At 37.9% G+C, this 24,832-nt stretch overlaps 1 protein-coding gene across 3 annotated transcripts; it reads right to left on the bottom strand.

Moving 5' to 3' along the window:
* Positions 1 to 12,838: 12,838 nt before the first annotated feature.
* On the bottom strand, positions 12,839 to 24,323 carry Med18 (mediator complex subunit 18). 3 transcript variants are annotated; one of them, XM_005317685.5, is made up of 3 exons: positions 24,171 to 24,323; positions 23,473 to 23,613; positions 12,839 to 13,952 (listed from the first exon to the last, which is right to left on the bottom strand). In XM_005317685.5, the coding sequence occupies exons 2-3, from the start codon at positions 23,543 to 23,545 to the stop codon at positions 13,399 to 13,401; spliced, it is 627 nt and encodes a 208-aa protein (XP_005317742.1). In that variant the 5' UTR covers positions 23,546 to 23,613; positions 24,171 to 24,323; the 3' UTR covers positions 12,839 to 13,398. The 3 variants fall into 3 exon arrangements, with proteins under 3 accessions (XP_005317742.1, XP_013218804.1, XP_021590389.1); XM_013363350.4 differs by having other exon boundaries at positions 24,238 to 24,321; XM_021734714.3 differs by having other exon boundaries at positions 24,186 to 24,318.
* Positions 24,324 to 24,832: the final 509 nt, after the last annotated feature.

Raw genomic sequence — 24,832 nt, 5'->3', positions numbered from 1 at the left:
TAGCCCCTGAGTGGGGTTTGAATTTGAACTCCAAATTCCATCTGGGGCTGAGGGTTGAGCTCTTGCCTGTTATGCTTGAGGCCCTGTTTTCTATGCCTAGCACTATACACACAAAAAACCTAAAGTCTGTGCTCATAATCATAATTCTGTACTACAAAATGTAGTTTCTGGGACTGCAGTTGTGGCTTAGTGGTAGAATACTTGCCAAGCATGTGTGAGGAGCTGGGTTTGATCCGCAGCACCATATAAAAATAACAAAGGTATTGTGTCCATCTACAAATAAATAATTTTTTTTAAAAAAACATAGTTCCTGTGGCTCAGTGGTAGAGCACTCGCCTCGAACATGCAAGACCCTGGGTTTGATCCTCAACAACACATAAAAATAAATAAGTGAAATAAAGGTATTGTGTCTAACTACAACTAGAAAATAAATATTAAAAAAACATAGTTCCTCTCCTTAGGAAGCATACATTCTTGTTAATAATACTAGAATTGAAAACAATTAACAGGTACAAAGACTTATGTGGCACACTTGTAATTCCATCAATTTGGGAGCTGAGGCAGAAGAATATCAAGTTTGAGGTCAGCCTCAGTAACTTATAAAAAGGGCTGAGGAATATAGCTCAGTGGTAAAGCGCCCTGAGTTCAATCTCCAGTACCAAACAAAGCAAAACAAAACAAAAACAAAAACAAAAAAAACAGCAACAAAACATACTTTAAGGCTGGGGTTGTGGCTTAGCAGTAGAGCACTCACCTAGCAAATGAGGAGCCAATGTGGGTTCAATCCTTAGTTACCACATATAAATGAATAAAGGTATTGTATCCACATACAACTAAAAAAAATATTTAAAAAAAACCACATTTTATAGGGCCAAGACTCTGCTGGGTTTTATGCATATTGATAATTTGTCTGGCAGACCTATGGAAACAGGTGCTACAGATCTTTTTGCAGATGAGATGCAGATGAGAAAATAGACTTTGTGAGAATTTAAATTATTTGCCCAAGATACCAAAATGATTAAATGGTAGAGCCAGAAGTCAAAACAGATACACGCAGAATTACCACGCAGGGAACGTGATGAAATGTGAAGTGAGTGATTCTATGTAGCTGCTGTCAAAAGTCAGAGGTGAGAAGGAAAGACTTCATGGCCTTCTTGTGGTCAGGAATGATCACAGAAGGACAGTAATAGAAATCCTGGCAACTTGTAGGGCCCTGTGTTGAAAATATTCACACAGTTTAGTTTGTTGTATGCTTTTGTAATGAAGGTATTTTTATTCCCAATTTGACAGATGAGGAAATGGATTGTATGCATTATGTCCCAGGTGATCTAGCTAGAAAATGACATAGCTAAAATTGAAAGCTACCTTTGTCTCTCACATGGGAGCTCTTGTGTTACAAGCTTTCCATGGTTCCATCTTGCTTTTAGGTTGTGCAGAAGCCACACCGATAGAGATGAGTGGAAAAGGCAAACGTGAAAGGACATTAAGGAAGATGATCCGGGCTGGGCTGGGGCTCAGTGGTAGAGCACTTGCCTAGCATGTGTGGGGCACTGGGTTTCAACCTCAGTACCACATGGAAGGAAGGAAGGAAGGACGGAAGGAAGGGAGGGAGGGAGGGAGGGAAAGAGAAAGAAAGAAGAAAGGAAGTTATTGTGTCCATCTACAACTAAAGTTAAAAAAATAAAGATAATACATAAATAAGAGCATCAGACTGAAAGGAAGGAATGAAGGAAGAAGAAAGAAAGGTATTGTGTCCATCTACAATTAAAATTTATTTATTTATTTATCTATCTATCTATCTATTTATTTATTTTTTAAAGAGAGAGTGAGAGAGGAGAGAGAGAATTTTTTTTTTTTAAAGAGAGAATGAGAGAGGAGAGAGAGAGGAGAGAATTTTTAATATTTATTTTTTAGTTCTCGGCGGACACAACATCTTTGTTGGTATGTGGTGCTGAGGATTGAACCCGGGCCGCACGCATGCCAGGCGAGCGCGCTACCACTTGAGCCACATCCCCAGCCCTACAACTAAAATTTAAAAAACAAAAAACCAAAGATAATACATAAACAAGAACATCAAACTGTATCCATAGAAAAAGAAAGTTGACATGCTTGACCAGTGCTAAAGGTCTTCACTTTGGGAAGAAGCCCTTTATTCACACAGCTTTCATGAATACATAAATTCTATAAATGCCTGTTCCTGCCATTATCATGGAAATTTCTAGAGTCTAGAAATGGGCATGGTTGTAAGGGCCTGTAATCCCAGCAACTCTGAGTCTGAGACAGGAGAATGTCAAATTCAAGGCCAGCCTCAGCAATTTAGTAATGCCCTAGGAAACTTAGTGAGTCCTAGCCTCAAAATAAAAAAAAAAAAAATTTAAAAAGCCTGGGAATTTAGCTTAGTGGTAAAGTGCCCCTGGGTTAAATACTCAGTACCTAAAAAAAAAAAAAAAGAAGAAGAAGAAGAATTCAAAGATTCAAATCATGGCTGAATCCTTTCATATCTTGTGAATTAACACCCATAACAGGGGACTGGTTAAAAAACATAAGGACTATATCTTAGCTGTTGCTGTAGCCTGGCATCCTGCCCTGTGCTTGGCTTGCAGTTTCGACAGAGAAGGTTGTACAGATAGGAAGAAGTCATCATCTATAGAACTTGGAATGTCAATTAAGGAATTTAACAATGAAAATATCCTAAGTAAGATAATAGGTAACCAAATTCCACAGGGTATTTAAATGATACATCATGACACATAGGAGTTATGGCAAGAGAACACAATGGCTCAATAGCAGAAAATCTGTCAATATCGTTGACCACATTAATGAGCTAAAGAATTGAAAAAAATCATAATTTTTCCTTCATACTTAGTAGAAAAAAATTGATACAATAGCATTAAGATCAGGACTAAGTCATGGAAGCTAGTTATTAACATAAGTATTTCCTAGAGCATGGGAGAGTTAGGCCATTTTTTTCAGACAAGAAAAAGTGAAAGAAGTATATAAGAATAGAAAAGTAAGAGACACAACAGTCATTGTTTGTCAATGATATGACAATCTGTGGGGAAAACAAAACAAAACAAAACAAAAGAATCAACAGGCAAGCTATTGAAACAGTAAGCATTTTTGGGGGGGGGGATGCTGGCGCTTGGGATCACACCTATGGCCTCAAACACGCTAGTGAGCATTCTACGACTAGCTATATATTCCAACTCCCTGGGATAACTACCTTAAAAAATGTAATAAAGGGCTGGAATCAGTAGTAGAGTGCTTGCCTAGCATGTGCAATGCCATGGATTTGATCTTCAGCATCCCTCCCCCCCCACAAAAACAAAGTACTAAAAAATACAATACTGTCTACAATAGCAACTAAACTGTAGAGTATTTCCAGGATAAACAAATCTTTTCCATAAAGGATCAGACAGTAAATAATTTGCATTTTGTCAGTCATTTGGTCTCTATTGAAGCTACTCAAATCTGGCATTATAGTACAAAGCAGCCATAGACAATTGTTAAAAGAAGGGGTTGGAAGGGAAGGGACCGGGCATGGGGTAATTACTGATGGTGGAATGTGATGATCATTACTATCCAAAGGACATGTATGAAGACACGAGTTGGTGTGAATATACTATGTATACAACCAGAGATATGAAAATTGGGCTCTATATATGTAATAAAAAAATGTAATGCATTCTTGTGTCATATATAAATAAAAATTTACATAAAAAAGAATGAATGTGGATGTGTTTCAATAAAACTTTATTTATAAAAACAGGTGGCAGGCTGATATGCATGAGTTTGTTGACTATAGAAATTAGCATAAAAGCAATGCCTAAGAAGTTTGTCAAGAAAAAAAATTAAACTCCATTCAGGACATAAGAAGTCCTGAATAAATGTCATACTGGGATGATCTCAGCAATGTGAAGATTTTAATTCATGTTTAACAAATACTCAGAGTACCTACCATAGTCCAGATGTTGTGGGTGCTAGGGATTGTGCATAAAAGCATACTTTCTCTCTTGGCAGTTTCTTCAATGCTGCCTAGAAGAGAACAAAACAAAGCACCTGTCCCCATTAATCTCACATTCTAGTACAAAAGCAGTGAAATAACAGAAAGAAACGCTATACTAAAAAAAAAAAAAAGTCAAATAAGATAAAGAGATAGAGCTAGTGACAAGGAGTGATGGTGCTACTTAATTTAGTATAGCCCGGGAAGGCTTCTCAGTCAGCCAGCCACACTGAATTCAGAGGGAATGTCCCACATAAAGTTGCCAGTTACCTCCCAAATTAGTCTAGACATATTCAATAACATCAGTAAAACCTCCTCTAAATTGAATATGAAAGAGTAAGATCTACAAAAGCAACATCTATTATGAAGGGGAAAAATAGAGATACCTGCTCTACTGGTAGAACTGGCTCTACCACAAAGCCACAGTAATAAAAACATCATTCAACTGGCACTTAACAAAGAAAAATTCCAATGGAATAGCACGGAGACTTAGAAATAAAGTATATACACATGGAAACTTAATATGTGTTAAAGGTGACATAATAAGCACTTGGAAGATTGTTTTTTATATGGTGGGAGAAAAACGAATTCACTGTAGGGAGAAGAAAGCTGTATTTTTATTTGAAACCATATAGAAAATGGAATCCAAATGGATCAAGGTCCTAAATGTGAAAGATAAAACTATCAAGCTAATGTAAGAAAATGTAGGAAAATCATATTACCTAGGGGTACAAAAAGAATAGGGCTGGAGATATAGTTCATTGGTAGAGCATTTGCCCAGCATGTGCAAGGACCTGGGTTGAATTTCCAATAAAACACACATGCGTGCGCGCACACACACACACACACACACACACACACACACACAGAGACTTCATAAACGAGATTTTAAACCATTAGGACATCTACTGGAATGTGACTCAGTGGTTGAGCATATGCCTACCATGAACAAGGTCCTGAGTTTGGTCTCTAGGACAAAAAATCTAACAAACACAAACAGAAACTCTCAAAATTCAGGATATCTATTTAACTAATGACAGCAAAGACAAAGTTAACATGAAGAGAGAAGATATTACAAAGTTAAGAACAAAGAAATAATGTCTAGAATACACAAAAATACAACAGGAAATCAAATAGAAAAAGGTTTAAGGATGTAAGTAGATATTGGGAGAAGGCACTACAGAATTTAAAACAAACACAGGATTAATGTTTAGAATATATAAAGAATTTCTGCAAACCAACAAGACAAGAAATCAAATGGGAAAAAATGAGAAAAGAATATAGATAACCTTAGTTTCACATATTAAAAATATCTATACATAAATGAGCCAGGCACAGTGGCTCACCCCTGTAGTCCCAGAGACTTAGTGGGCTGAGGTAAGAGGATGGAAAAATAGAGGCCAGGGGCTGGGTTGTAGCTCAGTAATAGAGTGCTTCCTAGCATTTTGTGAGGCTCTGGCTTCAATTTTCAGCATTGTGTATAAATAAATAAAATAAAGGCCTACTGATAACTAAAAAATAAAAAAAGTAGAGGCCAATCTCTGCAACTAAGGGATACCCTAAGCAACTTAGTGAGACCCTGTCTCAAAATAAAAAGGACTGGGGATTTAGCTAAGAGGTAAATTATCATTCCTGGGTTCAATCTCCAGTATCATACACACACAAAAACTCCTATTTAATTTATTATAATCAGAGAAATGCATATCAAAATAATCAAAAGATGGGCTGGGGATGTGGCTTAAGCAGTAGTGCGCTCGTCTGGCATGTGTGCGGCCCAGGTTTGATCCTCAGCACCACATACAAACAAAGATGTTGTGCCCGCCGATAACTAAAAAATAAATATTAAAATTCTCTCTCTCTCACAAAAAAAAAAAAAAAAAAAAACCAAAGGATGCCATTTGGGCTGGGGTTGTGGCTCAGTGGCAGAGCACTTGCCTTGCACATATGAGGCACTGGGATCAATTCTCAGCACCATATAAAAATAAATAAATAAACAAAATAAAGATATTGTGTCTATGTATAACTAAAAAAATATTTTTTAAAATATGCCATTTTATATCCATCAAACTGGCAAAGACTACAATTAACAACCCAAAGGACTGGTAAGGATGTGAATATTTATTTTTATGTAATGGCACAAGGAACATAAATAATACAAGCTATTTGTTTGTCTGTTTGTTTGTTGGTGGAACAGGGGATTAAACCCAGGGGTGCTTAAGCACTGAACCACATCCCTAGCCCTTTTTATATTTTGTTTTGAGACAGGGTCTCCTTAAGTTGCTTGGGCCTCGATAAATTGCTAAGGCTGGCTTTGAACTCATAATGCTCTTGCCTTGGCCTCCCGAGCTGCTGGGATTACAAGTATGCACCACCATGGGCTGGGGATGTGGCTCAAGCGGTAGCGCGCTCGCCTGGCGTGCGTGCGGCCCGGGTTCGATCCTCAGCACCACATACCAACAAAGATGTTGTGTCCGCCGAGAACTAAAAAAAATAAATATTAAAAATTCTCTCTCCTCTCTCTCCTCTAAAAAAAAAAAAACAAGTATGCACTACCATGCTGGGCATGGTACAGCAATTCTGAAAAGCAATCTGAGCCAAGTGTGGTGGTGCACTTCTGTAATACCAGTGACTGGGGTGATTGAGACAGGAGGATCACAAATACAAAGCCAGCCTGGGAATTAGGGAGACTGTCTCAACATTAAAAAAAAAAAAAAAAAAAAAAAAAAGGCTGGGGATATAGTGCAGTGATAAAATGCCCCTGAGTTCAACCCCTGGTACCACAAACAACAACAACAACAAAAGCAGTCTGGCTGGGCTGGGGATGTGGCTCAAGTGCTCGCCTGGCATGCGTGCGGCCCGGTTTCGATCCTCAGCACCACATACCAACAAAGATGTTGTGTTTACCGAGAACTAAAAAATAAATATTAAAAATTCTCTCTCTCTCTCTCTCTCTCTCTCTCTCTCCTCTTTCACTCCCTCTTAAAAAAAAAAAAAAAAGCAGTCTGGCAATAATTGGCAGGTCCAAACATGCCCATAGCTATATAAATTTTTTTAAAAAATATTTATTTATTTATTAGTTATTGGCAGACCAACATCTTTGTTTGTATGTGGTGCTGAGGATCGAACCCGGGCCGCACGCATGCCAGGCGAGCGCACTACCGCTTGAGCCACATCCCCAGCCCCATAGCTATATAATTTAAAGGAATTTTCACAGTAATCTAAGAATTTGCTTATTTTAGCATTTTTTATGATAGTGGAAAGTAGAAGGAAATCTACTATCATCAAGGATCTGAATGAATAAAACTTTGGATATGTGCCTGGATTTTGGAGGTGGAGTGCATGAGTTGAAATTCCATCTCCACCACTTACTAGTTTGACTCTAGACAATAGAAGTAGAATTTAGTAAACTCTCCATGCCTCACACTCATCTACAAAATGAGAATAATATCTATCTCACAGGGTTGTAATAAAAAGTATGTGAGTGAAAACATTTAAAGCACCTGTTACAGAGTTATGTGGTATTTAATTACTAATATTACTACCATTAATATGAAAGTATAAGACTGGAGTTGTGGCTCAGTGGTAGAGCACTTGCCTAGCATGCGCAAGGCACTAGGTTTAATCCCGGGCACCACATACAAATAAAATAAAGGTATTGTGTCCATCTACAACTAAAAAAAGAAAAAAAAAAGAAAAGAAAAAAGAAAGTACATGCAAGTGGGAAACTATGAGTTAGAAAAACAACAAGAATGTATCACAAAACAATGTGTTTTTCTTTTTGTTTCAGTGCTAGGAATGGAACACAGGGCCTCACACATGCCTGGGAAGCTACATCCCAAATGCTTCTTCTTCTTCTTCTTCTTCTTCTTTTTTTTTTTTTTTTGTACAAGGAATTGAACCCAGGGGCACTTAGCCACTGAGTCACATCCCCAGCCCTTTTCTATATTTTATTTTGAGACAGGGTCTCACTGAGTTGCTTAGGTCCTCGATAAATTGCTGAGGCTAGTTTTGAACTGGTAATCCTCCTGCCTCAGCCTCCAGAGCCACTGGGATTACAGGCATGTGCCACCATGCCCAGACCCAGCCCTTCTTTTTCATTTTGATTTGAGACAGGGGCTTACGAAGTTGCCTAGGCTGGTCTTGAAATTGTGATTCTCCTGCCTCGGCCTCCTAAGAACCTGGTCTTAAAGGTATGTACCACACTGCCAGAACAATGTTAATATTTTTAAAATAAAGTTTTTAGTTGTAGATTTGACACAATACCTTTATTTTGTTTATTTTTATGTGGTGTCAGAATGGAACCCAGTGCCTCACACATGTCAGCAAACGCTCTACCACTGAGCCACAACCCCAGCCCACAATGTCATTTTTTGAGGGGTGGGGGGCAGGTACCAGAGATTGAACTCAGGGGCACTCAACCACTGAGCCACATGCCCGGCTCAAAACATTAATTTTTTTTTTAACAGTTTGCAAAAACACACTTTTTTCCTGTCAAAGCAGTTTTACAAACATTGCATCATTTGCTGTGTAGGCAGGAAAAACATTAATTTTTAAAAGCAAAAAAAGATAGACTGGGGATGTGGCTCAGAGGCAGAGTGATTACAAGCTGTGAGACACTGGGTTTGCCTGCCAGCAGTGTGCAAAAATAAATAATAGGAACATAAATGATGGTGCAGTATCATTTATGTGAATTTTACATACCCACTTAACTACTTATGATAGTGGAAAGTAGAAGGAAATCAGACAGGCATCACAAACATATCAAAGATATTTGAGTGGGTGCCTAGAGGTTAAAGGGAATAAGAATAGAGGTTAGGATGGGAGTGGTTGAGCTGGAGTTGTGGCTCAGTGGTAAAGCGCTTGTCTAGCATGTGTAAGGAACTGAGTTTGATTCTCAACACCATATATAAATAAAATAAAGACAACTAAAAAAGATTAAAAGAGAAAAAAGAATGTGGGGGTGGTGGGATCTGTGATACATACCTGTAATCCCAGTGGCTTAGGAGACTGAGGCAGGAGGATTGCTGGTTCAAAGCCAGTCTTAGCAACTTAGTAAAACCCTGTCTCAAAAAGTAAAAATGGGCTGGGGAGGGCTGGGGATGTGGCTTAAGTGGTAATGCGCTTGCCTTGCATGCGTGGGGCGCTGGGTTTGATCTTCAGCACCACATAAAAATAAAATAAAGATGTTGTGTCTGCCAAAAAACTAAAAAATAAATATTAAAAAAAAAGTGGGCTGGGGATATGGCTCAGTGGTTAAGTGCCCCTGGGTTCAATCCTTGGTATAAAACAAAATAAAAATAAAAATAAATGGGGGGAATAAAGGTGGAGACTACAAAAGAAAGGGTCTTACCTGAATCATTATGCTAATATGCTATTAACAGCAATATGTCATAACAGAGATTGGGGGAAACTACTTTGCAAATATGCTGGGGAAGCCCAAGAAAATAATCCTAGATGAAACAATTGGCTAGCGAACTGGGAAGCCATCCCATTTTGGAACTTATCATCAGTGCTGGGGATGGAACCCAGGACACCATTCTAGTAAAGATAACACCATCCTCAAACCTGTTTAAGGCAGTTTTGAAGAGGGTTTTCTGTTACTTGTAGCACAAAGCATCCTAATAATTTTTGGGGGGGTATGTGTGTGTGTGTTTGCAGTCCTGGAGATTAACCTAGGGATACTCAACCACATGTCCAGTCTTTTTGACTGGTTTTGAGACAGTCTTATTAAGTTTTCCAGACTGGCCTTGACCTTGTGATCCTCCTGCCTCAGCCACCCAAGTCAATGAGTGTTCAGCACTCATTATTCAGCACCACATACATTCATTTTTTTTGTTTGTTTCATTTGTTTGTTTTTGAGACAGATCTTGCTACATTATGCTAGCTGATCTCCAGTTCCTGGGCTCAAGCGATCTTTCTACCTTAGCCTTGGGTGTAGCTAGAACCATAGCACCTGGCTGAACATTTTGCTTGCATCTTTTTGTGGTGTTGGGGATTGAACCCAGGGCCTCACATGTTAGGCAAGCATCCTACAGCTGAACTAAACCCCCCAGCTCTATTTTGAGTAAAAAATTGTGATCCAAAGTGAATTGTGAATTGTCCAATATAGTTCAAATGAAATAACTAAGTGGAAATTACTGAATAAAATGGAAAATGAAAATTTTTTTTGAAATTGATGAACCTTTATTTTACTTATTTATATGCAGTAGTTCTGAGAATCGAGCCCAGCACCTCACATATGCCAGGCAAGCACTCTACTACTGAGCCACAAACCCAGTCCGAAAATTTTTAATGACCTATATCTTTTTTTTTTTTTTTTGGTACCAGGGATTGAATCCAGAGATACTTAACAACAGAGCCACATTCCCAGCTTTTTAAAATATATTTTATTTAGAGACAGAGTCTTGCTGAGTTGCTTAGGGTCTCACTAAATTGCTGAGGCTGAGTTCAAACTCATAATCCTCCTGCTTTAGCCTCCCAAGTTGCTATGATTACAGGCACAGGCCACCAGGCCTGGCTGGCCTTTAAGTTTTGGTAAACTGAAATCTCTTTAGAATATTAGAAACTCTACTACAAACATTAAAATTATCCATATTTATTCTACTAAAAAAAATCCATTAAGTTATAAGTCAAATGATAAATAGGAAAAATTATATAGGAGATCTTTACAAATTAATAAGGAAAAGATGAACAATTAATAAGAAAAAAATATTCACATGTGTCTACAATAAATATTTATAAAATGTAAACCTGAGCATGGAATTTTTAAAAATATTTTTTAGTTCTTGATGGACCTTTACTTTATTTGTTTGTGGTATGCAGAATCGAACCCAGTACCTTACGCATGCTAGCCATGTACACTACCACTGAGCCACAACCTCAGCCCCAAGGAATATTTTTTTTAAATTAAAACTTATTACTATTAATCTTCAAATGAGAAAAATGAATTTTCAGGTAACCTAGTGTTGGAAACTTCATTTAATGCTGGTAGAAATGAAAACTGGGACATTTCTGGAAGATACGGGTGGTACATGGCAGAAGTCTTAGAATAGTACATACCCAGCCAGGTTCTGTGGCACAAACCTATAATTCCAGCACAGGAGGCTGAGGCAGGAAAATTGCAAGTTCAAAGCCAGCCTCAGCAATTTAGCGAGGACCTAAGCAACTTAGTGAGACCTGTCTCAAAATAAGAAATGAAAAGGGCTGGAGATGTGCCTCAGAGGTTAAGCATCCCAGAGTCAATCCCTCGTGTTCCCCACAAAAAATAGTACATACCTTTTGACTCAGCAGTTCCCTAAATTTATCCTGAATAATAATAGCTATCAATAAAGACTTAATCAAAAGTACCAGCATTATAGTATTGTGCATAAAAGCAAAACATTGGAATAAAACTAAATATCCAAAAGTAGAGGAATCAATTTATTGCAAATTTAAATGATAAAAACACAAAGAGTAATTATAACTGCCAATATTCAAATACTAGCTCTGCTAATCAAAGCTGTATAACCTAGAAAAAGATAATTACTCTGTACCTGTTTACAAAATGGGTCTTTTTATTTATTTATTTATTTATTTTATAATGTTGCTAGGTACCAAGGTCTCAGGCACTCTAAGGCAAGTGCTCTGCTACTGAATTATACCTCCTGGCCCAAAAGGGTCTGGTTTAACATAAATAAAGAACTTGGGTTAAGCTATGGTACCAACCTGGGTGCCCGTCAACAGATGAATGTGGATAAAGAAAATGTGGTACATATACAAACACAATAGAATATTACTCACCCATAAAGAAGAATGAAATTATGGCATTTGTCTGTAAATGGATAGAACTGGAGACTATCATGCTAAGTGAAATAAGCCAATCCTAAAAACCAAAGGCTGAATGGAAGTTCACTGGATTTTGTGAAGTTCATTCTCCTTTGTCTAAAGGAGAATGAAGGGAACAGAGGGAGGATGTGACTAGCAAAGATAGAATGAATCAAACATAACTTTCTTATGTTCATATATGAATACATGACCAGGGTAACTCCACATCATATACAATCACAAAAATGGGAAGTTATACCCCACATATGTAGGTAAAATACATTCTATTGTTATGCACAAAAAGAACAAAAAAATAAAGAATTTAGGACAGCACTGTAACATGATTAGAACCCAATAAATGAGTTTGGTTTTTTTTTTTTACATTTACAAAAGAACACTATAGATTAATATCCTGGGAAATAAACAGAAACCCAATATGTATGAAATGTTTTTATAAAAACAAATATATAGCTGGGCACAGTGGTACACACCTGTAATCCCAGCAGCTGGGATGCTGAGGCAGGAGAATCTTGAGTTCAAAGCCAGCTTCAGCAAACAGGCACTAAGCAACTCAGTGAGACCCTGTCTCTAAATACAATACAAAATATGCCTGGGGATGTGGCTCAGTAGGTTCAATCCCCAGTAGCCCCCCCAAAACCAAAACAAATATATATGTGTATATATATGTATGTACATAAATTTATAAAAACTAAAGACTAGAAAGCTATATACCAAAATAGAATTAGTGTATTTCCTTATATATTATTTTTACTATTTTGTACTTTAAAATGTCTCATCAACAAATGTGCAACTTTATGATAAGTGAGAACTACCATTTTCATAAAATTAAAACTAAGGGACTAGAGGTATAGCTCAGTGATAAAGTACCTGCCAAGCATGCTTGAGGCCCAAGGTTTAATCTTGAGCACCACAAACAAACAAAAAATTAAAACTAAGAATTATCCTTATTGTTGCTTCAACTGCTAATGAATCTCCCCTGAGGGTATAAAATAAGAGACCAAAGAAGCAGAATTACAGACATTTTTTAACAGCTTTTATTACTATTCAACACAAGCTCACAGGCTGTTACAAACCTTACACATAATAATTAAGAGACTTTTCTTTCCAAAGCTAATTTGTCCCAGTTTCCCTTCTTTATGCAGAGGGATTAGACATATTCTGTGTTATCCTGAGCCTTTAATTTAAAAAGGCTGCCATGGCTGGGTGTGGTGACACACATGTGTAATCCCAGCAGTTTGGGAGGCTGAGGCAGGAAGATACCAAGTTCAAAGCCAGCCTCAGCAACTTAGGGAGACCCTAAGCAACTCAGCGAGACCATGTTTCTAAATAAAATACAAAAAAGGTCTGAGAATGTGGCTCAGTGGTTAAGCGTCCCTAGGTTCAGTTCCAAGTACCAAAAAATTAAAAAATAAAAATAAAAAGGCTGCTATGAATGTGAAACCTCACGAGGAATACACTGCAAAGAACCAAGTAAATTCTCACTGTCCTTCCTGAGCAACACCTGGCTGGCAGTGGTAAACTGGGGCATTTATAACATCTTTTTTCTAACATATGAGGACAGACTGTCTTAGTCACATGAGCCTTTTGGGGTCTATTTTCTCCAGGTGAACCAGAGGTTTCAGCTGCTCAGCAAAGTTCCTCATGTCATCAGAGACCACGTCCTGCCCAGCTGGTGCAACAACACTTAATTCCACAAGATAGGAGAGCGACAAGGCTTCAGTGCTGTCTGTGTTCCCTGGCACCAGGATACGGAAAATCTTGTATACCATAATCTTCATAATGCCCTTACGAAACAAGTGTCCCTTGGCAACAAACTCATGGTCCATACGGAAGCCCATTTCCATCAAGAAATCTGTGAGGTTTTCAGATGTGGCAATGTCCACACAGTTTCGCACCAAAGCATATCGGTTCTTGTCTCCCATTTCTGGCTGTCCCAGGTAACGCAGATGCCAGGGTGCCCCTGCTCTATCCATAGAGCGCCGGGCCCTCAGGACAAATGGGCTGGCCTGCTGGCCCTTCAGGAGGAATACCATCTCATGGTCAAGGAAAGTTTCAGGTTCCATGTTGTCACATAAACCACGAAGGCGGTGGATAAGGCTTTCCAAACTGTGGTCTAAAACACTTCCTAAAGAGGGAAAAAGCACTATTAAATCTCAGCTTTCATTTTGGGTCAAAGAATTAGCAAAGGATTATTTAAAAAAACAAAACAAAACAAAAATCTTAAATGAAAAACCCAACAGTTTAGTGTAGTACTATGTAAAACACAGGCCTAATATATAAGGAGTTATATTGCCAAGCTATTGTATAACATTATGAGAAAGTTATTTCCCTTTCTTTAGGATCTCCCTAGAAATGCTAATGACCAGAAGTTCTTGCTCCTTGGCCTCAGAGCCTTTAAAAGACAACGGTGAGAATGTCGTTTATTTTAACAATTATATTTGTGGGATTGATTTTTTTTTTTCTTTTTTGGTGTTGGGGAGTAAACCCAGGGCCCCACTCATGCTAAGCAAGTGCTCTATCACTGAGCTATACCCCTGGCCACAATTATCTGCTATTTCCAGCAAGTTTTGTTTTGTTTTGTTTTGTGTGTGTGTGTGCATGTGTGTGTGTATGGTGCTGGGGACTGAACTCGGGGGCTTCACTGCATGCTAGGCAAGTGCTCTACCACTGAACTATAACTCCAGCCCCATAAGTCTTCCATTTATGTAAGAACATATAAAGCTTCTTTTTTTTTTTCTTTTGTGATGCTGGGGATTGAAAGATTGAACCCAGGGCCTTGTACATGCTAGGCAAGCGCTCTACCACTGAGCCACATCCCCAGCTCTAAAATTTCCATTTTATATAATATATTTTTTTAAAAAGACAATGAACCGCTTCATAAAAACATTAATCTTAGTCTTCATTTATTCATCCTTCTGGCAGCATTTAACACAGTTGTTACAAATTATACCCTTGGCCTTTACGACACAAATCTCTCTTGGTTCTTCACCTAATTCTGTGACTATTCCTTTAAGTTTTCTCTGCTTAATCTCTTCATCTTGCCTAAATGATGGAAGGTCCTACAACTCATTCCTGGTCCTTTTCTCTATCAATAGTCACTTTGCTAGGCATGGTGGCACATGTCCGTAATCCCAGCAATTCAGGAGGCTGATGCAAAGGATCACAAGTTCAAGGTTAGCTTCAGAAACTTAGTGAAGGCCTAAGCAACTTAGTGAGATCCTATCTCAAAATTTAAAAATAAAAAAGGGCCAGGGATGTAGTTTAGTAGTAAATCACCCCTGCGTTCAAGCCCTGGTACCAAAAAAACAAAAAAAACACCAAACACCCCCTCCTCCAAAATAAGTCTCTTCCTTCCTTGGTGACCTGATTTGATCCCATAGCTTTAAATACTATTTTATTTCTTGAGAATCCCACATTTAAATCATGAACTACAGACTCATATATCCAAACTGTCTACTCAATCTTTCCATTTGGATGCCTAACATACATCTTTTGTTGTTGCTGTTTCCAGGGATTGAACCCAAGGGCACTTAATACTGAGCCCCATCCCTTTTATTTTTATTTTGAGACAGGGTCTCACTAAGTTGCTTAGATGATCCCAGGTTTCATAATTATCTTTTTTTTATTTTTATTTTTTGTAGTTGTAGATGGACAGAATGCCTTTATTTTATTTGTTTATTTTTATGTGGTGCTGAGGATCAAACCCAGTGCTTCAATGTGCTAGGCAAGCACTCTGCCACTGAGCTATAGCCCTAGCCCTCATAATGACTTTTAAATATTACTTTCATTTCCTTGAATCTGCCAAGCTCTTTCCTGCCTTGTGGTCTTTGCATTTGATCATCCCTGTGCCCTGACAACTCTTTTCCCTAATCATCTCATTTTCATCCTTTGGATCTCAGCACAGGTTCATCTACTTAGACCTTTTCTGACCACTCCAGCCCCTCAGTGCAGTTTTCCCCCAACCCTTCCCACCAATTATTCTATCATCTACCTTTTATTTCCTTGTATTTCTACTTTTTAATTTACTTTTTTATTTTTTGTTTTCTCTAATAAACTGTAATCTCTGTAAGGTCAGGGCCTCCTACTGCCTAGCACAGTGTGCCCTGGCACAACTCTTAAATAAATCTTCAATCACATGCTTACCAGGACCTGGTGGTCCATTGCTGTACTTAGAACCCTGTTTGTTTTCAAATATTCAGTCTTTTGAATCTTACTATTAGTTTTTGCAATATAGTGACATTTTGTAGTGCTCTAAAGAAAGTGTTGGGAATATCTGAAGGAAGAACATTTTTAGCATAAGGGATAAGAGAAATACATTGCCAAATACTTGTTATTTTCAGACAATAGTAGGCATGTCATTCTGGCTAAAGAGACTGATCAAGGGGGAAAGTGGGAAGAGATAATGTTGGACAGATAACAGAGAACATAATATGTAGGATATTGTAGAAAATGGTCTAGATTATATTTTATTTTAAATCACATAGGAAACTGGAGGGTTCTGAGAAGAGGATTTATTTGCCTTATATTTTATTTATTTATTTTTCATATTTGCCTTATATTTTAAAAAAGACCACTTGCCTATTGTGTAGATTAAAGAAGACTAGGTTGATGAACCAGGCATGATGGCACATGCCTATAGTCCCAGTTATTAAGGAGGTAGAAGGATCAATTGAACTCAGGAATTCAAAGCCAACTTAGGCAACACAGAAAGACCACATTAAAAAAAAAAAAAAAAGGCAAAGGTGGAGACAGGTTACTGCAAAGGCAAGGCAAAAATGAAAGCAAGTTAGACTAGGTAGAAATGATCAAGCGGGTGAAAGCTGGATTTTGCTTTAGTTTTAGAAATGTGGATTAGGTGGATATAGGATGTTGGAGAAAGAAGTCAAAGATGATTCCATGGTTTTTGGCCTGGGAAGATGAAAGCTGAGAGTTGCCATTTACTTTGATGGGAAGACTACAGGAGAAATAAGATTTTGAGGTGGAAAAATCAAGTTTGATATTGAACAGGTTAGTGTTAGGAGCAGGGTGTGGTGGCACAAACCTAAAATCCTAGCAACTCAGGAGGCTGAGGCAGGAGGATTTCAAGTTCAAAGCCAGCCTCAGCAACTTAGCAAAGAATTTACAGCAAGAAAGCCTGCACTACAGAACATTCTTGGCAAAATATTCCACAAGGAGGAAATGAAAAACAACAATGAAAATTTGCAGAAGGAAGAACTATAATAAAGGAAAAGCCAATCAAAGGAGAAACCAAGTCAAGTTTAATTGAAAAATAAACAAAAAATGACTGGAAATACGAATCATGTCTCAATAATAAACCTGAAAGTTAATGGCCTAAACTCACCAACCAAAAGACTGGTAGACTGGATTAAAAAAAAAGACCCAATAATATGCTGCCTTCAAGAGACTCAACTCATAGGAAAAGATGTTCACAGACTGAAGGTGAAAGGTTGGGATAAAATATACTATTCATATGATCTGCATAAACAAGCAGGGGTTTCCATTCTCATATAAAATAAAGTAGACTTCAAGTCCACGTTAATCAAAAGGGATAAAGATGGTCATTTCAGGAGCTGGGGTTGTGGATCAAGTGGTAGTGTGCTCGCCTGGCACTGGGTTCGATCCTCAGCACCACATAAAAATAAAGATATTGTGTCCACCTTAAAAAAAAAATAGACATTTCATACTGCTTAAGGGAACCATACATCAACAAGACATAACAGTTATAAATATACATGCCCCAAACAATGGAGCCTCTATCTATGTTCATAAATCAAACTCTTCTCAAGTTCAAGAGTCAAAGAGACCACAACACAATAATTCTGGGTGACCTGAACACACCTCTTTCACCACTGGATAGATCTTCCAAACAAAAGCTAAACAAACTATAGAACTCAATAATACAATCAATAACTCAGACTTAACTGACATATAATAGAATATATTATCCATCAACAAGCAAATATATTTTCTTCTCAGCAGCACATGGATCCTTCTCTAAAATAGACCATATATTATGCCACAAAGCAATTCTTAGTAAATACAAAAAAGTAGAGTTACTACCCTGCATTCTACCAGACTACAATGGAAAAAAATTAGAAATCAATGATAAAATAAAAAAATAAAAGCTACTCTATACCTGGAGACTGAATAAAATGCTACTGAATGAACAATGGGTTGCAAAAGATATCAAGGAGGAGATTAAAAAATTCTTCGAGGTAAATGAGAACACTGATACAACATATTGAAATCTCTGGGACAGTATGAAAACAGTTTTAAGAGGAAAATTCATTTCATGGAGTTTATTCCTTCAAAGAAGAAAATGTCAACGAATAAATGACCTAACATTACATCTCAAAACCCTAGAAAAAGAAAAACAAATCAATCTCAAAAGCAGTAGAAGACAGGAAATAATTAAATTAGAGCTGAAATCAATGAAATTGAAACAAAAGAAACAATTGACAAACAAAAAATTGGTGCCTTGAAAAAATAAATAAAAATGATAAACCATTAGCCATGCTAATGAGGAGAAGGAAAGAGAAAATTCAGATTACTAACATCCATGATGAGAAAGGAAATATCTCAATGGACACTACAGAAATTATTTTGAAAATATGTCCTCCAATGAAACAGAAAATATCAAAGGCATCAACAAATTTCTAGAGGCATATGATATACCCAAACTAAATCAGGATTATATACACAATTTCAAGCAAGGAAATAGAGGACACCACCAACCAAGAAAAGCCCAGGACTAGATGGATACACAGCTGAGTTCTACAAGACCTTTAAAGAAGAACTAACACCAATACTCCTCAAACTATTTCATGAAATAGAAAAAGAGGGAACACTTCCAAACTCATTCCATAAGGCCAATGTCACCTGATTCCAAAACCAGACAAAGACAAAGACACATCAAAGAAAGAAAACTCAGAACAATATCTCTAATGAATATAGATGCAAAAATTCTCAATAAAATTCTGGCAAACTGAAAACAACAAAAGCACATCAAAAGATAATGCACCACGATCAAGTAGGGTTCATCCAAGGGATGTAAGGTTGGTTCAACATACAGAAATCAATAAATGTAATTCGTCACATCAATAGACTCAAAGATAAAAATCATATGATCATCTCAATAGATGCAGAGAAAGGATTTGACAAAATACAGCACCCCCTTCATGTTCAAAACACTAGAAAAATAGGGATGTCAGGAATATATCTCAACATTGTAAAAGCTATCTATGCAAAGCCCCAGGCCAACATCATTCTAAATGGAGAAAAATTGCATTCCCTCTAAAAACTGGAGCAAAACAGGGATGCCCTCTTTCACCACTTCTATTTAACACAGTTCTTGAAACTCTAGCCAGTGCAATTAGACGAAAGAAATTAAAGGGATATGGATAGGAAAAGAAGAACTCAAATTATTTCTATTTGCCAATGATGATTCTATACCTAAAAACCCAAAATATTCCACCAAGAATCTTCTAGAAGTAATAAATGAATTCAGCAAAGTAGCAGGATATAAAATCAACACCCATAAATCAAAGGCATTTCTGTACATCAATGACAAATCCTCAGAAAGAGAAACTAGGAAAACCACCCCATTTACAATAGCTTCAAAAAGGAAAAAAGAAATACTTGTGAATCAACTTAATGAAAGAGGTGAAAGACCTCTACAATGAAAACTACAGAATGCTAAAGAAAGAAATTAAAGAAGACTTTAGAAGATGGAAAGATCTATCTTGTCCTTGGATAGGCAGAATTAATATTGCCAAAATGACAATACTACCAAAAGCACTATACAGATTCAATGCAATCCCAATCAAAATCCCAATGACACTCTTCATAGAAATAGAAAAAGCAATCATGAAATTCACCTGGGAAAAATAAGAGACCCAGAATAGCCAAAGCAATTCTTAGCAAGAAGAATAAAGCTAGTGGCATTACTATTCTAGACCTTAAACTATACTACAGAGGAATAGTAACAAAAACAGCATGGTATTGGCACCAAAATCGACCTGTAGACCAATGGAACAGAATAGAGGACACAAAGACAAACCTACATAATTACAGTTATCTCATATCAGACAAAGGCGCCAAAAACATATATTGGAGAAAAGATAGCCTCTTCGACAAATGGTGCTGGGAAAACCGGAAATCCACATGTAACAAAATGAAATTAAACCTCTATCTCTCACCATGCAAGAAACTCAACTCAAAGTGGATTAAGGACCTAAGAATTAAACCAGAGACCTTGCACCGAATAGAAGAATAGGTAGGCCTAAATCTCAATCATGTCAGATTAGGTCCCAGCTTCCTTAATAAGACTCCTAAAGCATAAGAATTAAAACCAAGAGTCAATAAATGGGATGGATTCAAACTAAAAAGCTTCGTCTCAGCAAAAGAAACAACCAGTGAGGTGAATAGAGAACCTACAGAATGGGAGCAAATCTTTACCACAAACACATCAGATAAAGCACTAATCTCTAGGATATATAAAGCACTCAAAAACCTTAACACAAGAAAAACAAATAACCCAATCAATAAATGGGCCAAGGAACTGAACAGACACTTCTCAGAAGAGGACATACAATCAATCAACAAATATATGAAAAAATGTTCAACATCTCTAGCAATTAGAGAAATGAAAACCAAAACTTTCATCTTACTCTAGTCAGAATGGTAACTATCAAGAATACAAACAACAGTAAGTGTTGGCAAGGATGTGAGGGAAAAGGCACACTCATACATTGCTGGTGGGACTGCAAATTGGTGCAGCCAATCTGGAAAGCAGTACAGAGAATCCTTGGAAAACTTGGAATGGAACCACCGTTTGACCTAGCTATCCTCGGTTTATACCCAAGGGACTTAAAAACAGCATGCTACAGGGACACAGCCACATCAATGTTTATAGCAACACAATTCAAAATGGCTAAATTGTGGAACCAACCTAGATGCCCTTCTCTAGTGATTAGTGATACTGAACCTCTCATATGCTTGTAGGCCATTTGTATGTCTTCTTTGCAGAATTGTCTATTTAGCCTCCTTTGCCTACTGTTCTTTTTTTTTTTTTGGTCCAACAGCTAGCATATGATTTTATTTATTTACTTAATTAAATTACTTATTTATTCTAATTTATTATATGATGGCAAACTTTGGTATATATGCACAATGGAATATTACTCAGCATTAAGAGAATAAAATCATGGCATTTGCAGGTAAATGGATGGAGTTAGAGAATATAATGCTAAGTGAAGTAAGCCAATCCCCAAAAAACCAAAGGCTGAATGTTTTCTTTGATATGAGGATACTGAATCTTAATGGTGATGGGGGGGGAGCATGAGAGGAATGGAGGAACTTTAGATAGGACAAAGGGGAGAGAGGGGAAGAGAGGGGGCGTGGGGATAGGAAAGAAGGTGGAATGTAGGGGCTGGGGATGTGGCTCAAGCGGTAGCGCGCTCGCCTAGCATGCGTGCGGCCCAGGTTCAATCCTCAGCAGCACCACATACCAACAAAGATGTTGTGTCCGCCAAGAACTAAGAAAAAAATAAATAAATGTTAAAATTCTCTCTCTCTCTCTGTCCCCCCTTCTCTCTCACTCTCTCTTTAAAAAAAAAAAAAAAAAAAAGGTGGAATGTATTAGACTTCACTACCCTAATTACATGTATGAAGACATGAATGGTGTGAAAATACTTTATGTACAACCAGTGACTTGAAAATTTGTGCTCTCTATGTGTAATATGAAATGTAATACATTCTGCCATCATATAATAAATTAGAATAAATAATTTAAATAAATAAATAAACACAATCATATGCTAGCTGCTGGACCAAAAAAACCACAATAAAGCCAGGCACAGTGCCACACACCTAGAATCCCTATGGCTCAGGAAACTGAGATAGGAAGATTGTGAGTTCAACGCCAGCCTCAGCAACTTTTTTTAAGGGGGCAGGTACTGAGGAATGAACCCAGGGGTTCTTAACCACTAAGTCCCATCCCCAGCCCTTTTTAATATTTTATTAGAGACAAGGTCTCACTGCATTGCTTAGGGCTTCACTAAATTGCTGAGGCTGGCTTTAAACTCACAATCCTCTTGTCTCAGCCTCCCAGGTCACTGGGATTATAGTCATGAGCCATCAACCCAGCCAGCCTCATTATATTCTCTAACTCCATCTATTTATCTGCAAATACCATAGTTTTATTCTCTTTTATTGCTGACCCTATCTCTAAATAAAATATACAAAAGGGTATGTGGCTCAGTGGTTAAGCACCCCTGGTTCAATCCCTGGTACCAAAAAGAAAAAGGCACAGGGGCTGGGGCTGGGGCTCAGAGGTAGAGTGCTTGCCTAGCACATATGAGGCGCTGGGTTTGATCCTCAGCAACACATAAAAATAAATAAATAAAATGAAAAGATATTGTGTCCAACTACAACTAAAAAAAAAAAAAAAAAAAAGGTTATTCTGGCCAGGTTGGTGACAAATCCCTGTAATCCCAGCTACTTGAGAAGTTAAGGAAGGGTAATACAAAGAAGAATGGCAAGTTCAAGAGCAGCCTGAGGAATTTAGAAAGACCCTGTCTCAAAATAAAAAATTTTAAAAGGGCTGGGGTTGTAGCTCAGGGTATAGAACTTGCCTCACATGATATCGAACTTCTCATATGCTTGTAGGCCATTTGTATGTCTTCTTTGCAGAATTGTCTATTAGCCTTTGCCTACTCTTCTACAACATCTAGCATATGATTTTATTTATTTATTTATTTAAATTATTTATTCATTCTAATTTATTATATGATGGCAAACTTTGGTATATATACACAATGGAATATTACTCAGCATTAAGAGAATAAAATCATGGCATTTGCAGGTAAATAGATGGAGTTAGAGAATATAATGGTAAGTGAAGTAAGCCAATCTTTTTTTGGTTGAATCTCCAGTATGGAAAAAAGAGGGAGAGAGTGAGAGAGCGAGAGCGAGAGAGACATAGATAGGGAGATTGATTCTGTCCTATATCATAAAATGGATGAATCCCAAGTACATTACGCTAAATGAAATATGTCAGTCACAAAAAGACAAATACTGTATTATCCCACTCATATGAGGTATCTAAGATATTTGAAATGAGAAAGTAGAAAGATAGTTGCTAACATCTGGGAATAGAAGAGAGGGGAAATTAGTATTTAATGGGTATAGAGTTTCAGTTTTGCAAGATGAAAAAGTTCAACAGATATGAGGTGCAACATTTCAAATGTTATACTGGCAAATTTATAGTGCTTAATGCATTTGAAACCATATTTTTAAAATATTGTTTCAGTTGTAGTTGGACACAACACCTTTATTTTATTTTTATGTGGTGCTGAGGATCAAACCCAGCACTCCACATGTGCTAAGTGAGCACTCTACTGCTAAGCCAGGACCCCAGCCCCTTGAAACCATAATTTTAAGTTTAAAATAATTTAAAAAATAAGGAGCTGGGGTAGAGGTTGTCTACCATGCATGAGGTTCAGTGTTCAATCCCCAGCACTGCAGGGGATGGAAATTGTCTGCTGAGTGTCAGAAACTATGCAGGTTACCTTTGTGTAAGTCTTTCATTTCCACAGAAGCTGAAAAGAGGAAAGCAGGTAATCCCAGCTTTCTGATTTACTTACCCTGAAGCAGGTACTCCATCATGTTAATGGTGCCCCCAGTAACAGGCATCATGGTAACTGGGGGTGCCTCCATGGTGTCTGATTAATTGAAGACTACAGAACTGGACTCAGAGCACCCAGTAAGGTAAGGCACAAGATACCCTGGAAAAGTAACATTTGTTTATACATCAGAGATGGAGAGATACCAGGTTTGCATGGCATTGGCCTTGGAATCAAGATTAATTCATTCAAAACTTTTTGAGTATCTGCTTATGTGGCCAGTTCCAGGAACTGACGATATAGAAATATACAAAGAAAATTTGACCATGGAGTTACAGAGTAACATTCTAGTTTCAAGTTCTAAAACCTCAAAAAGTTATCTGTTCAATCTTGAGGAAGTCATGTAACCTCTCACCAGCTTTTCCCTATAAAATGGGGTCAAGGATACTAACCCTCCGGACTACGTGGCTCAAAAGAAATAACAGACATTCAATTACATTCGGAAAAACTGAAAAGTGACTTTAGGGATCTTGTCTTCCCTTCATTTTACAGATTAGACACAGAGACACGGAGAGGGATACAAGGCAAGTCACAGTGCACATCAAGTCAGTGGCAGAGCCTGCGGCCGACTAGGAGAGAGCCTCGCGGAAGCATGAAGTTCTTTTATAAAATGATAGTACAGATCGTCCTAAGCCGGCATCCCGGACGTGTGCACTTACACTGGAAAAACACACCTCCGCCCGCGCTCCACCCGCAGAGCCTTTGAGCAACAATTACTCTCCAGACCTCAGAATACAGGAGCCTAGCAAGAAACACCACGAGCAAAACCGCCCCGCCTCCTTCTCTTCCCACTTCCGGCAGGAAGCCGACGTCGCGCAAACGAGGCGAGACACTGCCGCCTCGCGACGTAAGGGTGCCGAGAGGGTCAGAAATTGTTTCTTTGCGGGCTAGCGGAAACGCATGCGCAAACATGCGGCACTGGTTTGTACAGTAACTGCTCGGTGGTGGCGGGGGAAGCTTGACGTCATAGGCCCTCATCTAGGAAAATATTTATTTTTTTCCAAGTTCGATGACCCAGAGATGTTTTTGTGTAGGAGATCTCTTGGAACTGGTAGAAGTGAAGAAAGAACTTACGTTTAAACTTTGATCGCAGAAACGCTGACTCGGACAAGAAAGGGAGCTTCACGAAGAGAAGGGGAGAATGTTATAAAACAAAGACCTCTTTTTATTAGATACCTGAAGGTGAAAAGGAAGACGCCCTATATTGCTTAGCATAATGTTGTGAGCAACTGGGGATCTCAGCAATAGCCTTATTTTTTTTTCACTTTGCTATGGATATTAACCTCAATTTAAAAATACTGGCGAGTGGCGTGCACCAGTA

Source organism: Ictidomys tridecemlineatus, chromosome 11, assembly GCF_052094955.1.
Source record: "Ictidomys tridecemlineatus isolate mIctTri1 chromosome 11, mIctTri1.hap1, whole genome shotgun sequence".
NCBI classification, from domain to species: Eukaryota; Metazoa; Chordata; class Mammalia; order Rodentia; family Sciuridae; genus Ictidomys; species Ictidomys tridecemlineatus.
The sequence above is the reverse complement of the archived record's forward strand: the minus strand, read 5'-3'. Positions and strand labels throughout refer to the sequence as shown.